The sequence below is a fragment of the Scyliorhinus torazame genome, chromosome 1, assembly GCF_047496885.1.
Source record: "Scyliorhinus torazame isolate Kashiwa2021f chromosome 1, sScyTor2.1, whole genome shotgun sequence".
Lineage (NCBI taxonomy): Eukaryota > Metazoa > Chordata > Chondrichthyes > Carcharhiniformes > Scyliorhinidae > Scyliorhinus > Scyliorhinus torazame.
Window position 1 is genome coordinate 289,001,686 of NC_092707.1, and position 17,520 is coordinate 289,019,205.

A 17,520-nucleotide genomic window follows, 5' to 3' on the forward strand; every position below is an offset into this window, starting at 1 on the left:
CTCTTCCTGTGTAATCCTATAATTCACTGTTTTCCCTGTGACCTCTTCCTGTGTAATACTGTAACTGTTTTTCCCGTGACCACTTCCTGTGTAATACAGTAACTGGTATTCCTGTGACCTCTTCCTGTGTAATCCTATAATTCACTGTTTTCCCTGTGACCTCTTCCTGTGTAATACTGTAACTGTTTTTCCCGTGACCACTTCCTGTATAATACAGTAACTGGTATTCCTGTGACCTCTTCCTGTGTAATACAGTAACTGGTATTCCTGTGACCTCTTCCTGTGTAATCCTATAATTCACTGTTTTTCCCGTGACCACTTCCTGTATAATCCTATAATTTACTGTTTTTCCTGTGCGTCCAGATCGCGGACAAGTGCGTCTCGTTTGTTAACCAGAATAACGAGTTCATCCAGCAGGAGCTGTTCACGTTTTTTCTGTGCTTCGGTTTTCTGCCAGTCTGAAAACAATAGAGAAAGTACAATTACTGCCCATGTTTGCCCAGGCTAACTTGCTGTTTAAATATCGGTGTTGCCCCAAACTCCGAAAGATAAACTGGATTTGTAAATGGAGTGCTAAACCTGCAAGGTTAGTGCGATTTGGAAATTAAACTGTGCGAAGCACCAAACATATTTGAGCAAACACGTGTAGATGTTTAGAACTGGGATATTTCATAAAATTCGGATTTTTTAATCCAATCCAATTGGTTATTTGGCGAGTTTGCTAGTCATACAGAACAAAACCCTTCAACGCGTTTCAGACACGGCGTGTCTCTAGCTACAGGTTGCAGGCAGCGAGGGATGCGCTGCACGTTTTGACTTTATTCGGGGTTTGGTGTCCACGATGAAGTCCCGGCTTCCCGTTCTTCCCATTCATTTGACATGTCTGCAGAAAGTGCACAAGGACTCGTTTATTTCTGTTATAAAATACATTTATTTCTCGTTAGCAAAACTCCAAACAAGGAAGTTGCTCCAGTACTTCAGAGTGCATCATTGACCGGGATTCAATTTGTGTTCTACATCTGTACTCTATAACCGCTTTCAGGAAAAACATGATCATTGGGTCAGGTGAAATATGAAGAGCATTCTGCAGATTCACCATCCCTTACCCACCAGCAATTAACCACGTTGTGATCGAGCTGCCTTGGTGGGTTCAGTTACTCAAAATCCAGAAACTCGGATTTCAGTTCGTCCTGTGCAAGCATTTCATTTGGAAAAAGTTCAAAATAGTTTTGGGTAATTTTTAAGATTGGTGTAAGGTAACGCTTTAAATAAATGTGAACAGAGGCTAAATCTACTTCAGGCGAAATGGAAAACTAGCAACGAGAGAGAAAGTTCTTGTGAGCTAAATAAAATCCAAGTTAAAAGAAAAGGAATAATGCACAGTTTTAAAAAATCATTACAATGGTTCCATTTTAATCCAGAAAATGTAAATGGATGCGTTTTAAGACTTCGTCCTTTGTTGAAATATGTGCAACGAGCGTTGTTGAATTGTTCACAGATGTGTGTGTGTATAGGAGGGGAGGTTTAGAGGAGTGAAGCTCTGGGGCTGGAGTCTGTATCTGTCAATCAGCAGGTCAGCAGCTCCGCCCAGCTCATTAGGAAAGTAAACAATGAAAAAGGGCGAGTAGTTGCTGATAGAGACTATAGTCAGGGGAAATCGGACACCGGCTTTAATATCCGAAGCCACAAAAGTAACGAAACAAACCCCCTCTCTACTTCCCAAACAGAGTGTGCAATCTACTCAGATTTAGCCCCCACCGCCCTGGCCTTTCACGTTAAACTCACACGGCTGTTGCATTCAGATAAATCCCAACAATGCCCATCAACCGTTACCATGTGAATCTTCATAAGCTACACAAGAATGCAAACCGCAACCCCCACACCCGCCCCATGCAACATTCACTGAAGACAACAAACAGGCTCGGCAGCTCTGAACGTGCTGGGGCTCCTTGAGACATGATGTTTTAGACTGAATTTACATGTTCACAATTTACATATAACGTGCCAGCATCATTAAGAATGAAGTCCGGCAGTATCTTGCCCATGTTGTTTCATTTACAAATTTCCAACACTTGAAAATGTTTGGGTAAATGAAAGATTGCAACATGGACCAGTCATCCAGAGGCCTGAATTAATGAAGACCGCGGGTTCAATTCCCACAATGGCAGCTGGGGTAATTTAGAATTCAGTTCATAAACCTGGAATAGTACCAGCGACCATATAACTACTGGCATAACAACTCTCTCATTCACTGGAAGGAAATCTGCCACCCTTACCTGGTCTGGCCTATGTGATCGACACTTAACAGTTTGCATATTCTCCCCGTGTCTGCGTGGGTCTCACCCCCTCAACCCAAAGCTGTGCAGGATAGGTGGATAGATAGGCCGCTAAACTGCCCTCAATTGAAAAAAAAAAACAAAATTGGGTACCCTAAATTTAAAAAGATTAAGGCCAGGTCAAAAATAAAATCATTTGCAAATTATAACTTCTTGTATCAAGCATATATTTGGTAAGAAAGGTTTGTATGAGTAAATTAATCCAAACATATAAAGCTGTAACTATTAGTCCTTTTTAAAAATAAATTTAGAGTACCCAATTTTTTTCAATTAAGGGCCAATTTAGCATGGCCAATCCACCTAACCTGCACATCTTTGGGTTGTGGGGGCGAAACCCACGCAGACACGGGGAGAATGTGCAAACTCCACACGGACAGTGACCCAGGGCCGGGATCAAACCTGGGACCTCAGCGCCACCATGCTGCCCAACTATCAGTCCTGGTGAATAACTCCAATGTGCAAGACTGAGTTATGCTATTGGAAATAATAGATGTGTAAACATCTGTCAACTTTGGTTGTAATGTTCCAAATGGAGGAATTGCTTGCTGACACTCTAGAGTCAGACTGCCTATAATTTAGCATACTGTGATCTGGCTACAACCCTGATTCATTTTTACAGGGTTGGGATCCATTATACAAGGTGGTTTCTCAGCTGAACACTGACAAAGAAGGGAATTCTGCTGGTGTAGCGGTGAAACTGTTGCTGCGGTACCTGAAGAGACAGCTGAGGGTTTAAACAGGCAAAGAGCTCCATGTGACAAGAGCAAAAAGACTTTCACCGTACCACTGAAATCTAAAATGGTTAGTGTTGAACAGCCAGTAAGGAAGAGGAAGAAACATTTGTACAGTGTCTTTCGCAAACTCAGGATGTCTCAAAGCAGTTTCCAACCAATTCAGCACTTTTCTTTGAAGATGTGGTATGCACTGCTAATGTAGCCAATCTCTGTACAGAAAGCTCCCACTAATAGCAATATGACAACAGCCAGATGATGTACTTTTGCAGGATAAATATTGGTCACGACACCAGGGAAGACAGACCTCCCCGCTCCAGAGTAGTGCCGTGAAAGAGCAGACAAGGGTTCAGTTCAATGTCCCATTTAAATGACGGCACCTCTAAAACGTTAGCTCCGTTCTTTTTCTCTCTCTCCACAGACGCTGTCAGACCTGCTTAGATTGTCCAGCATTTTCTATGTTTTACCTCTGACACACCACCACTCCCTTAGTACTGCACTGAAGTGTTAGCCCAATGTACGTGTTCATGTTCCTGAATTGAATCCACAACATTCTAAGTGTTACCACTGAATCATGGCTACTTTGCCCAATACCAGGCCTTCTCCGCCATGCATTGATAAAAGGAGCTTACTGTTGCTGTTACAAGGCCCACTACCAACTTTATCATGACAGTTGAAGATAGTAGAAAGAAGCAGGTCAATATAGCAGCACACCAGGTGCCATCTCCTCACCAGTGATTATGTGCACTGGACATGGACAAGGTGACCAAAATCCACTTAGTTGGGGGGGGGGGGGGGGGGGGGGGGGAGGGGCAGCAATAGTGAACACAGGATGAGAAGTGGATACTAGAATTTATCATTCGACTCTGTTTCATATTCCATTGTTTTTGCAACTGATTCGATAGGCCTGATTGTCTAGGGTTACTATACATTAAGTACTGATAGGCACAAAAAGAGTTTGTGGAACTGTCCCCCAACATCTGAAAAAATAAAATATACTTAAAGAATACAAAATTATTGTCATTCATAAAGTTTTATCAGACAGGCGATTTGAAAGGGAAGAGTACCTTCAAAGTTTGAAATACGATTAAAGCAAGCTACATAGCTGTCTACAAAGCTTGTGAATTAATATTGCTTTATCCTTTGTACATTTGGGGACAAATTCCACATTTTAACAGTCACAAGATATCTACTGGAGACCTGTTACGTCATATCTCCCAGCCAGAAGCCAGCTGCTCAAGCTGACGTATGTGATGGTGTCAGCAGGTGACTCACACTGTGTTGATCATGGATTGACATTTTTCCCAGTTTTGAATGCAAACTCCAGAGCTCAACCAGCAGAAAAGATTTCTTGGTTAGTTGGACTGGAATTTAGCACACGCAGTGAAGCGACTCTATTCTAGTTCGAGGACCCAATACTGAGAGTCTCCAGCAGGCTGCACTGTATGTGTTATTTTCCTCAAATGTAATTAGCAGTTTTATGAAATATGTTTTATTTATGAGATTGGGTAGTATAAATTGAAAATGTCTGGTTTCAATGTATTATTGCCCTTTGAGCTGATTGAACTGGGGTCACCATATCAAAATACATCAAGTGAGCTTACACAATGATCAGATATATTTATGACCATAATATTATAAAATAATTTGGTTAATTAAAATTTTAAAAATTAACTGAAATATCTTCATAATTTAATTCTTCACGTATTTATTTCCATGGTTCCAAAAGAATTCAAAGCAAAACATGTAAAATAATTTATGCCCGAAAAAAATATTCAAGTTCAGCAACTTGTCAGAATTAAATGTACTTAAATTAGAAATATGTGCTAAATAGAGGTTCAGCTCAGTTTAGTGGCTTTGTGGGAATCAATCTCAAGGAAAACAGGATATTAGCACAAGGCTTGCAGTGAGGAAGATGGAGGTACTGGGATGAAAAGCAACATGATAAAATATTTAACTTTTGGAAATGAATCTGCATGCAGTGTCCGAGTTCAAACAACATTTAGACAGGTATTCTATTTAGAGTACTTGAAGCACCCTCTTTTCCAGGTTTGAAATATATACATTTGATTGATGCAGAGGTTTTGTAAGGTTGCAACCAGGACAGGGGTTTGAACCTTTAATTAATAGAGGTTCAAAGAACCAAAGTGCAAGTAATGAATCTCCCCCATTTTTGCTCTCTCCCTACACTTCAAATGTTAAATCCACCTATCCTGCACATAATTGAGTTGTTTGGGTTGAAACCCATTCAAACACAGGGAGAATGTGCAAACTCCACATGGACAGTAACCCAGGGCTGGGATCGAACCCGGGTCCTCGGCGTTGTGAGGCAGCAGTGCTAACCCCTGCACTACCATGCTACCCTTTCTACATATAATTTTAACTACATTTTAACGCTTACGATTTTACTCTGATGTCATTTTTCTGGTAAGATTTGAAGTGATTAATCGTTGTCAAGTTTTCTTTATTCAATGCTGTGTGTGAAATGGGGTAATCTCTCAATCTATCCACTTCTCCAACTTTCTTATTTAAATTGAATTTTAATAAAACATACAACCCTAAATGGAACTGATATGTCACAGTACTTTTTCCAATAATACTGAATATGTTGCAAGTTAATGTCAGTAGTTTGATTCTTTGGCATACCATCATAAAGTGCTATTCCTGATGTGGCAGCAATGTTTTGGGGAAGGGGTGAGCAGAAGTCATGGACGAGGGACACCTTAAAAGAGTTATCCATCCATGTATCTCCACTTACCTGTGAAATTCCAAGAATAATGTGCCAGATGATCTTTGCAAACTTTAGCAACAAGCCTATTTTTGGGCTGCCACAAACACACTTCACTGCAGTGTGCACATTAAATTGGTATTTCAGTGATATTAGTTCCATGAAATTATTCAATACTCAAATTGAAATCACTATTACATTAGGTGTGTATTCTATAATAAATACCAAGATAGACATCAAAGGTCACAATGTTGCAACCAGTTGGTACAAGTTATAATCATAGATTAACTACTGTAAAGATTCACTGGAATCTACTGTGGGAGTAGTGAATCTCTTCATTACATACAGCAAGTTGTAGCAAACTAGTTTCAGTATAAGTTATATATTAAAATTGGGGGCAGCACGGTAGCATTGTGGATAGCACAATTGCTTCACAGCTCCAGGGTCCCAGGTTCGATTCCGGCTTGGGTTACTGTCTGTGCGGAGTCTGCACATCCTCCCCGTGTGTGCGTGGGTTTTCTCCGGGTGCTCCGGTTTCCTCCCACAGTCCAAAGATGTGCAGGTTAGGTGGATTGGCCATGATAAATTGCCCTTAGTGTTGGGTGGGGTTACTGGGTTATGGGGTTATGGGGATAGGGTGGAGATGTGGACTTGGGTAGGGTGCTCTTTCCAAGGGCCAGTGCAGACTCGATGGGCCGAATGTAAATTCTATGACATCTATGAAAACAAGGAGATCTCATATATGATTGGAGAAAATTTGAAGAGGCATATGGATTTCCATGGGGTTTACCCAGGAAATGTAAATGGGTGTGACATTTAGCAGGACCTGCTTTTGTATCTGTAGATGCTTTGAAAATGAATGCTTATTCTTTTTCAAAGCATCTACAAATTCGTATTCACAATCTGATGATCCAGCACCCTAAAAGAACGGCCTGCCGGTAGACTGCTGTCACCCAAACAGCTCTGTGGGAGGTTGCAGGGCCAAACTGAAGATGATATCTCTTGGGGGAATGGGTTAGAGTTAGGGTTGGGGCCTGCGAATTGCTATTTTCTACACTTCCACCATTTTGAAAGTGCAGGGCCCAGCCAAATAGCTAAGAGATTGGACGTAGGTGAAGGTCCTCCAGTCCATGTAAAAAAAAGGGTATCTGCCACCTCTTAGACACTGTCCCTTAAGTATCATGTACCTGATGAATGTCCAACTGATGCGTATAAGAAAATATCCCCTACATAACAAGAGAGGGTGAACACATTGTTGAAGCATATCTTTAAGTTTCTCAATAATCAAAGCAGACTGTAGGAATTTCAATGCTGTCATTTAATAAGCCACCATAACTCATTTGGGCAAGATGAACCCAAGGTCCTTAAATAATTTAAAAGCTTATCAAGTGGTTTCAAATAGTGGGAAACTTGAATCTTGCAATGTCAATCCTCATTCAGCATTTATAATTCTAGTTCTACTGGTGTTAAATCTACATTGCTTTGCGGTGGCCCATGTGCTTTGGGCAAGAAAAAAATGTTTATTCTTTTAACATGATGTCTTCTGTAAGACCAGGATGAACTGAGAATATTCTGAAAGAAGTTAATTGGTTTCCTGATTATGAAATCATTAGGTTCCAAGAAATGCCCATGCGACCCGAGGTTGCCATGATCATAGTGATGAACAGCAAACTGTAAATTGTGACTTAATTGCAATGGGGTTGGGTCAACCTGTGTGTTTTGTTTGGCAGTTCAGAACATAAGGAATTAATGAAAAGAAGACACAAGCAAGTTTCTCTCAGAATGGAACAGTTTTCTGTTTAACAGTCTTCAAACAGATTCTGGTGTTGAAACACGTCTCCGCGAATAGAGCAGAGACTGTGTTACTGTTTGTGTTATACAGCTAGAAAGAACAGAGAGCTGAAGCCAGAAAGGGCAACACATTGTAGACAAGACCCATTGCTGCTGTTTCAGTGCTACCAGAGCTCACCAGACTATTCAAAGCATACGTAGAAGGGAGTCTCTGGGGATTCTGCGTCGTCAGGAGTATGCTGACCCTAATGAGTAGAGATCAGTGGTAACCATGTCTGTAGACTTTGGATGGAATATGGCTTCTGGTGAATGCGATTCAAGGGCTGAAAGGTGTGGAAAATCTTACTTACCTACCAGAGGCCTAGTTGGAAAGACTGAGGTTAGATATCATGCCACACTTGTGCAGGAAGTAATGTCAGTGTTTGTAGCTATGTTTAACTATTTTTGATCCATCAACTATATGAAATGAAATTTACTTTTTTATTTAAAATATCCTTCACCCAATAATTAATGTTTGAATAACAAAAGCAAATTACTGCGGATCCTGGAATCTGAAACAAAAACAATCTTTGACAAAGAGTCATCTAGACTCGAACGTTAGCTTGAACGTTGTGGGCAGCACGGTAGCATAGTGGATAGCACAATTGCTTCACAGCTCCAGGGTCCCAGGTTCGATTCCCGGCTTGGCTCACTGTCTGTGCGGAGTCTGCACGTTCTCCCTGTGTGTGCGTGGGTTTCCTCCGGGTGCTCCGATTTCCTCCCACAGTCCAAAGATGTGCAGGTTAGGTGGATTGGCCATGTTAAATTGCCCTTAGTGTCCAAAACTCCAAAAGCCGGTGCAAACTCGATGGGCCGAATGGCCTCCTTCTGCACTGTAAATTCCATATATCCATTTTCTCTCCACAAATGCTGTCAGACCTGATGCGATTGTCCAATGTTTGAATAATGTTGATTTTAGTTGGCTTGTTACAGTAAAAGTTTTTAAAATGTGAAATTATGTCCATCGGTTTTCTTTCTCTTGGTTTCATAGAGTTTAATTTATTTAAAAAGTTATTGGTTTCCATGAGGATTGTCCCAGCTTATAAATATGCACCACAACGCCTGTCACTGGGTTTGAAGGGTTTTCATTCTACTTTAGATGTTTGTCATCATTGGTCATACCATTCTTCTTTAACGCCTATTTTCTACAGATCCCTGCGTAGCGCAGCACACTCAAGACTGCATCAAGAGAGTGTACCATTTTAACATTTCCCCCTTCTCCCATAATGAGCTGAGTTTAGAATTTTTTGCTTCAAACTCCCTCCCTAGTTCTGTGGATAATCAGTCATTAAGTATATTCAGCACTGTGGATGTACCGACACCACATGGACTGCAGCGGTTGAAGAAGGCAGCTCACCACCACCAGCTTCTCAAGGGCAGTTGGGGATGTGGCATTCTCATCCCATAAAAACAATATTCAGGACAGAAGTCAATAGATTCTTGGACACTAAAGAAATAGAGGGATAGGACAGGAAAGTGGAGGGAAGGTAGTGGCATAGTGCATTGTCACTGGATAAATAATCCATCCTAGGGTAATGCTTTGGGGATTCGGTTTCGAATCCCACCATGGCAGATCTTGGAACTGTCATTCAACCTGCAATCATGGGATAGGAGCCCATCGGTTGCTACCATCATTTAAATTGAGAATGGCAGCTGCTACCGGCTTTTAAATGAGAACAAAATGAGGCTGTGTGCAGTTTTCCGATCATGAGAGGCAGCAGTGTGCAGGTCAGGTGCCCTGCATGTACACTTGACGTCAAGTACTCTCTAAGTACGTGCTTTTGTTGGCAAATTATGAAGGAGACCGTCTTCCCTTTTTGAGCTGCTGGCAAGCAAGGCAAGAGGACTGTGTAGATGGATCATTTTGTTACAAGGAAGAGATGGCCAGCGACACAAATAGGCAGTGTACCTACTGGCCAGCATCTCACATCTGAATCTGCTGGAGAGAGCTGCTCAGGAGAGTCCAGGACAGGATCGAACAGTGCTAGTGTTACCTCTGTACAGAGCTCCAGGGCCTCAGGTTAACAGACTACAAAGAAGAAACTTAATTCTGGCACAAAGCAATATAAGCAGCATAAAAATGATTTCTTCCAATCTGGAATTGTCAATTGTGCTGATGCAAAGTCCATTTATGTTATATGCAGGGAAGTACTGGTTAATGGGAGGAGAAGGTCCTGATTTTGCAAGAGAAGTGCTGTGTGAAAAACCTCTCTTGAGGTTGAGACCCGAGAGTCACACTGAAGAGCACGGCCATACGGTAACAGATATAAGACACGATGATAGTCCAACCCTAATGTACCGAACATATGTACAAGTTTTCATCTGGGGGGGGGGGGGGGGGGGTGCGTACAAGGTGTGGTTGGTGTGTATATACCTTTGTTCTGCCCTGGAACCGTTTGACCCTACTTTTGGGTTCTTCCTTTGCGGCTATATTTTCGATCTTCTGCTGTCTGCCTTGTTGATTTCCTCCCGCTTCCTCCACCCATACCCTTTCCTTTGTGGCCCGTGTGTGGATTCCCCTCCCCCTGCTCTATTGGCTGTTGACTACAAACAGCTCCTGGAACACGTTGGTGAATGGCCTCCACATCTTATGGAAGACCTCGCTGACCCCCGGATAGCGAATTTGAGGAGAAATTCCAACAGGTCGGACAGCCAGTCTGCAGCTTTGGGTGGTGCTGCTGATCGTCAGCCGAGCAGGATTCCTCAGCGGGCTATTACGGAGCCAAAGGCCAGGGAGACGGCCCCCCTCCCCATGGAGAGTTCTGGTTGTTCTGAGATCCCGAAGACTGCCACTTTTGGGCAAGGCTCCACCCTCACCCCCACAACCTTAGACATTGCATCAAAGAAGACTGTCTTCTCCGTCAGTTCTTCCAGCGTTGCTTAGTCTATTGTCCATGTAAAAGTCTCTAACTGTCAATGTCCCCTCATCCTGTCTGCACCTTTTAAACGTGGCATCCATTGTGGCTGGCGCAAACCTGTGATTGCTGCAGATGGGGGCCATTTCGGTCATGCCAAAGTGTTGCTGTAGCTGGCTCCATGCCTGGAGCATGGTTATTACCACTGGGCTTGTTGAGAGTTTGGCTGGCGGGGATAGGAGCGCTGCTGTGGTAAGGGCTCGGAGGAACATCCCTCTGCAGGAGCTCTCCATTCTTAGCCATCCTGCTTCCGGCCCCCTCACCCATCCCCTCACTCTTTCTGCTGGGCCACCCAGTGGTAGTATTGCAGGTTTGGAAGTACCATGCTTCTCATACTTCTTTTTCTTTGTCGGACTTTATTGGGAATCGTTGGATTCTTCCCTCCCCCCCCACTCACACAAAAACCATGATTGTTTTGTCTACTGTGTTAAAAAAGGCTGTGGGGCTGTAGATCGTTATGGATCTGAACAGGAAGAGGAACCTGGGCAGCACGTTCATCTTCATCGGATATATCCTCCCCGTCAGGGGGAATGGGTTTGTATCCTACCTTTGCAATTCCTTCGTTACTTCCTCCACCAGACATGTCAATTTCCATTTGTGGATCTGTGTCCAGTCATGGGCAATTTGGATCCACAGGTAGGGGTATTTGTTTTGGGCTTGTTTGAATGGCAGTCCCTCCAGCTCTGCCCCTCTCCTTTGTGGGATCATTGGGAAGATTCCACTCAAAAAAAAAAATGTTAAAATTTTTTTAAAGAGTACCCAATTATTTTTTTTCCAATTAAGGGGCAATTTAGCATGGCCAATCCACCTAACCTGCACATCTTTGGGTTGTGGGGGTGAAACCCATGCAGAGATGAGGCGAATGTGCAAATTCCGCACGGACAGTGACCCAGGGCCGGGATTCGAACCTGGGTCCACAGCGCCATAGTTCCAGTGCTAACCACTGCGCCACATGCCGCCTGAGATTCCACTTTTAGTCAGATTGAGTTTGTAGCCTGAGACGGCTCCGAACATTTTCAGGAGCCTCATGATTCCCTCCATGCTGCTTTGCGAGTCCGAGATGTAGAGGTCATTTGCATAGAGTGAGACTCTGAGCTCTCTGGATCCCCTTCCAATTTTTCGCTGTTCTGAGGGCAATTCCCGTACCAGCCTCCCCGAACAGGCGCCGGAATGTGGCGACCAGGGGCTTTTCACAGTAACTTCATTTGAAGCCTACTTGTGACAATAAGTGATTCTCATTCGCATTCTCTCAATTGTCAGTGGCTTGATTACCAGGGCGAATAGAAGTGGGAACAATGAGCATCCATGCCTTGTGCCCCTGTGCAGGTAGAAATATTTAGAGCTGGTGGTGATCGTCTGCACGCTCGCCATTGGAGCGCTGTACAGAGGTTCCACCCATGCAGTGAACCCCGCTCCAAACCCAAACCGCTCCAGTACCTCTATGAGGTACTTCCACTAGACTCTGTCAAAGGCCTTTTCTGCGTCCAGGGAAATGATCACCTCTGGTGTTCTCTCCCCGGGTAGGGTCATTATCATGTTCAGCAGGTGCCTGATGTTCGATGTTAGCTGCCTATCTTTGACAAAGCCCATGTGGCACTCTGCGACCACCTGTTACGCAGTTCTCCAGTTGCCTGGCAAGGATCTTGCCAGTATTTCCGTGTCTACATTGAGCATCGAGATGGCTCTGTATTTGGTCGGGTCTTTGTCTTTCTTGGGTATCAGCAAGATTGAGGCCAGTGTTCGCGTTGGAGGCAGAGTGCCCCTTGCTAGCGAGTCTGTGAACGTCTCCCGCAACCGCGGGGCCAGTGCTGTTGCCAATTATTTGTAGAAGTCCGCCAGGAACCCATCTGGTCCAGAAGCCTTCCCTGCCTGCATGGAGTTAATGTTCTCCATGACTTCTCCCAGTTCTAATGGTGCTTCCAGACCCCGTTTCCTTTCTTCCCCCACAACTGGCATGTCCAGTCCATCGAGGAACTGCTGCATCCTCCAGTCTCCTTTGGGGACCTCGGAGGTGTACAGCCCCTGGTAGAAGGCCTCAAATGCTTTTCAAACCCTTTTCCAGCTCGGCTACTAGTCTGCCGTTGTTGTCCCTAACTGCGTTATTCCCCTCGTGGCTGCCTGCCTTCTCAGCTGGTGAGCCAGCAGGTGGCTGGCTTTGTCTCAGCATTCATAAAAGGTCCCCCATGTCTGGTGGAGTTGGTACATTGCTTTCCTGGTGCACAGCAGGTCAAAGTCCATTTGTAGCTTTTTGGCCTCTGCAGCTTGTCATGTGAGAGTACCTTTAAGAAATGGGTGTTTATAAATAGGTGTGTATATAAATATCTGTAGTGAGAGTACCTTTAAGAAATGTGTGTTTACTAGTGCAGTGATGTCAGAGAGTGGGTGGAGCTGGGCTGTCTGTCGGGTTTTTACTTTCGTTTTAGGCTGTTTGCTGCAGGGTGTGTTTTAGTTTAGTTTTCAGAGCTGGATAGCTGCAGTCACTGCCAAAAAGTGTATTAGAGTCTCTCTCTGTAATCTAAAGACTATAAATCGATCCTGGTGATTTAAAGCTAATAACCGTAGTGACTTTAACCTGATGTGCTTCTGGTAAAAGGGGTTTCAAGTCTTATGGATGTTAAAAGGAAAGTTTAAAGGATTACTTAGTGCTGCATTCTTTGGGGGTTGTATTTGAATTAATGGTTGCTAAGATGTTCACTATGTTTAAAAAAGGTTAACTTGAGTTCATAGAATAAACACGGTTTTGCTTTAAAAGATAAGTTTCCATTTCTGCTCTACCACACCTGTAGAGTGGGCTGTGTGCCCCCATACCACGATCTATTAAAAGTTGTGGGTCAGGTGAACTCCATGACACACTTTGGGGTTCTCTAAACCCTGGCCCATAACAAATTGGGATCTTGTCCGGGATAAAAGTCTATCCATTCAATAGGCTTAGTGAACTTAAAGCCAGTGAGGGGTGAGCATATTGTGGTTGCTTTTCAGATGTGGTATTTTAGTTTAAGTAGGGAGTGTGTTATGGACAATGGCTCTTTCAAAGGCTCTCAAGTTTTTCGGGGTCGAGACGGTCACACGCAGTACCTTACGGTCAGAGACTAAAAACAGACCGTTAGATTTGGCAAAAACATTGCAGTTAACATTACCGGACAAAATGCGAAACGGTGAGGTAATTATGGCGATGGCTAAGCATTTAAAGCCTGAGATACAGTGTGACTCATTGGAAATGGCAAAAATTCAGTTACAAATTAAACAAATGGAACATGAGAAAGAATTAAAGCAGCTTGAATACGAAAAAGTGAGAGAGGCCAAAGAAAAAGAGAGGAAAAAGAGAGAAGAACGGAAAATAGAAAGAATAGCCCTAGCAGAACAAAAAGAGAAAGGGAGATACAGATCAGGGAAAAAGATAAAGAGAGAGAGTTTGAACTTCAGAAAATGGCCATGAAACATGAGAGTCAGTTAAAATTGGCAGACGTAAATGGAAACATACAGTTGGTTGATAGTGATGAGGACAATGAGAAAGAGCGTCAAAGTCGAAGGCTTGGTGGGGATCTATTGAAATATGTCCAAGCATTGCCAAGGTTTTACGAGAAGGAGGTAGAAGCCTTTTTCATTTCATTTGAGAAGGTAGCTAAACAACTGAAATGGCCACAGGACATGTGGGTATTACTGATTCAAACAAAGCTGATAGGTAGGGCTAGTGGAGTGTTTGCATCACTACCGGAGGAGGTATCTGGGAAGTATGAGGAGGTGAAAAAATCCATCTTAGGTGCATATGAACTAGTGCCTGAAGCTTACAAAGGTTTAGAAATTGAAGGAAAGAATTTGGTCAAACATACATGGAGTTTGAAAGGCTCAAACAGAGTAATTTTGATAGGTGGATAAGGGCTTTGAAAATAGACCAAACGTATGAAGCTCTCAGAGAAATTATGCTTTTGGAGGAGTTTAAAAATTCAATTCCTGATGTAGTGAGAACTCATGTGGAAGAGCAGAGGGTTAAAACTGTGAGAGATTAGCATCAGAAATGGCAGATAATTATGAATTAGTTCATGAATCAAAGCTTGGTTTCCGACATCAGTTTCAGCCTGTGAGGGATAGAAACTGGGGACATGAGAAATACATGAGAAATCAAGTGGTAAAGGTGATCTAATGGGAGATAATAAGGAGAGTGTACCTCAGATTAAAAAAGAAATCCAGGAGCGTGGAAAAGAAATGAAAAGTTTCAAATGTTTTCACTGTAATAAACCAGGCCATGTAAAGTCACAGTGTTGGTAGTTGAAGAAAAGCACTGGGAAGGCTGATGTGGTAAAACAGGACAAGACAGTAGGGTTTGTTAAAGTGGTAAAGGAAAGCCCAAGTGAAGTAAAGGAGGTGCAAAAGATTGTCAGCTTGATCAAGAGGTGATTGACAAGAAGATGCCAGATCTCTTTAAAGAATTTACTTGTGTGGGTAAAGTTTACTCGTGTATCAGGAGGAGCAGGTAAAGAAGTCACAATTTTAAGAGATACGGGAGCTAGTCAATCTTTAATGGTAAGAGATGAGGAGTTACGTAGTCTGGGAAGAATGATGCCAGAAAAGGTGGTAATATGTGGAATTCAGGGTGAGAGGAGTAGTGTTCAATTATATAAGGTAAGGTTGGAAAGTTCAGTGAAGAGTGGTGAAGTGGTAGTAGGAGTAATAGAGAAACTATCTTGTCTAGGAATACAGTTTATCTTGGGTAATGATATAGCTGGATCGCAGGTGAGAGTGATGCCCACTGTGGTTGATTAACCAGCGGAAACTCAGACAACTAAAGTGTTGAAGGACGAATATCCTGGGATTTTTACGGATTGTGTAGTGACAAGGTCGCAAAGTCACAAGTTAAGACACGAGGAGAAATCAAAGAGTGAAGATGAGATTGAAGTGAAATTATCAGAAACGATTTCTGATCAGATGGTTGAAAAACAAGAACAGGTGGAGGATGAGGCGGATATTTTTGGTTCAGGAAAATTGGCAGAGTTACAACAGAAAGATGTAGAAATAAAACGGATGTATCAGAAAGCATATATGTAAGAGGAATCTGAGTGTATACCAGAGTGTTATTCCCGTAAAAGTGATGTTCTTGATGAGAAAATGGAGATCTTTACATATGCAGGCGGATGAAAAGTGGGCAGAAGTTCATCAAGTAGTATTGCCGGAAGGGTAGAGAACAAAGAACAAAGAAAAGTACAGCACAGGAATAGGCCCTTCGGCCCTCCAAGCCCTTGCCGACCATGCTGCCCGACTAAACTACAATCTTCTACACTTCCTGGGTCCGGATCCCTCTATTCCCATCCTATTCATGTATTTGTCAAGATGCCCCTTAAATGTCACGATCGTCCATGCTTCCACCACCTCCTCCGGTAGTGAGTTCCAGGCACCCACTACCCTCTGTGTAAAAAAACTTGCCTTGTACATCTACTCTAAACCTTGCCCCTCGCACCTTAAACCTATGCCCCCTAGTAATTGACCCCTCTACCCTGGGGAAAAGCCTTTGACTATCCACTCTGTCTATGCCCCTCATAATTTTGTAGACCTCTATCAGGTCTCCCCTCAACCTCCGTCGTTCCAGTGAGAACAAACCGAGTTTATTCAACCGCTCCTCATAGCTAATGCCCTCCATACCAGGCAACAGTCTGGTAAATCTCTTCTGCACCCTCTCTAAAGCCTCCAAATCCTTCTGGTAGTGTGGCGACTAGAATTAAACACTATACTCCAAGTGTGGCCTAACTAAGGTTCTATACAGCTGCAACATGACTTGCCAATTCTTATACTCAGTGCCCCAGCCAATGAAGGCAAGCATGCCGTATGCCTTCTTGACTACCTTCTCCACCTGTGTTGCCCCTTTCAGTGACCTGTGGACCTGTACACCTAGATCTCTTTGACTTTCAATACTCTTGAGGGTTCTACCATTCACTGTATATTCCCTACCTGCATTAGACCTTCCAAAATGCATTACCTCACATTTGTCCGGATTAAACTCCATCTGCCATCTCTCCGCCCAAGTCTTCAAACAATCTAAATCCTGCTGTATCCTCTGACAGTCCTCATCGCTATCTGCAATTCCACCAACCTTTGTGTCGTCTGCAAACTTACTAATCAGACCAGTTACATTTTCCTCTAAATCATTTATATATACTACAAACAGCAAAGTTCCTGCACTGATCCCTGCGGAACACCACTAGTCACAGCCCTCCAATTAGAAAAGCATCCTTCCATTGCTACTCTCTGCCTTCTATGACCTAGCCAGTTCTGTATCCACCTTGCCAGCTCACCCCTGATCCCATGTGACTTCACCTTTTGTACTAGTCTACCATGAGGGACCTTGTCAAAGGCCTTACTGAAGTTCATATAGACAACATCCACTGCCCAACCTGCATCAATCATCTTTGTGACCTCTTCGAAAAACTCTATCAAGTTAGTGAGGCACGACCTCCCCTTCACAAAACCATGCTGCCTCTCACTAATACGTCCATTTGCTTCCAAATGGGAGTAGATCCTGTCTCGAAGAATTCTCTCCAGTAATTTCCCTACCACTGACGTAAGGCTCACCGGCCTATAGTTCCCTGGATTATCCTTGCTACCCTTCTTAAACAAAGGAACAACATTGACTATTCTCCAGTCCTCCGGGACATCACCTGAAGACAGTGAGGATCCAAAGATTTCTGTCAAGGCCTCAGCAATTTCCTCTCTAGCCTCCTTCAGTATTCTGGGGTAGATCCCATCAGGCCCTGGGGACTTATCTACCTTAATATTTTTCAAGACGCACAACACCTCGTCTTTTTGGATCTCAATGTGACCCAGACTATCTACACACCCTTCTCCAGACTCAACATCTACCAATTCCTTCTCTTTGGTGAATACTGATGCAAAGTATTCATTTAGTACCTCGCCCATTTCCTCTGGCTCCACACATAGATTCCCTTGCCTATCCTTCAGTGGGCCAACCCTTTCCCTGGCTACCCTCTTGC

At 43.3% G+C, this 17,520-nt stretch overlaps 1 protein-coding gene across 5 annotated transcripts in view; it reads right to left on the reverse strand.

The window, feature by feature from the left end:
• The window catches only part of ehbp1 (EH domain binding protein 1), a 569,586-nt gene that overhangs the window by 11,781 nt on the left and 540,285 nt on the right, over positions 1-17,520 (reverse strand). For all 5 annotated transcript variants that reach the window (XM_072507229.1, XM_072507216.1, XM_072507208.1 and 2 more), the window contains one exon: positions 344-458. In XM_072507229.1, coding sequence (XP_072363330.1) covers positions 344-458 — 115 coding nt within the window. The remainder of the gene's footprint in view (positions 1-343; positions 459-17,520) is intronic.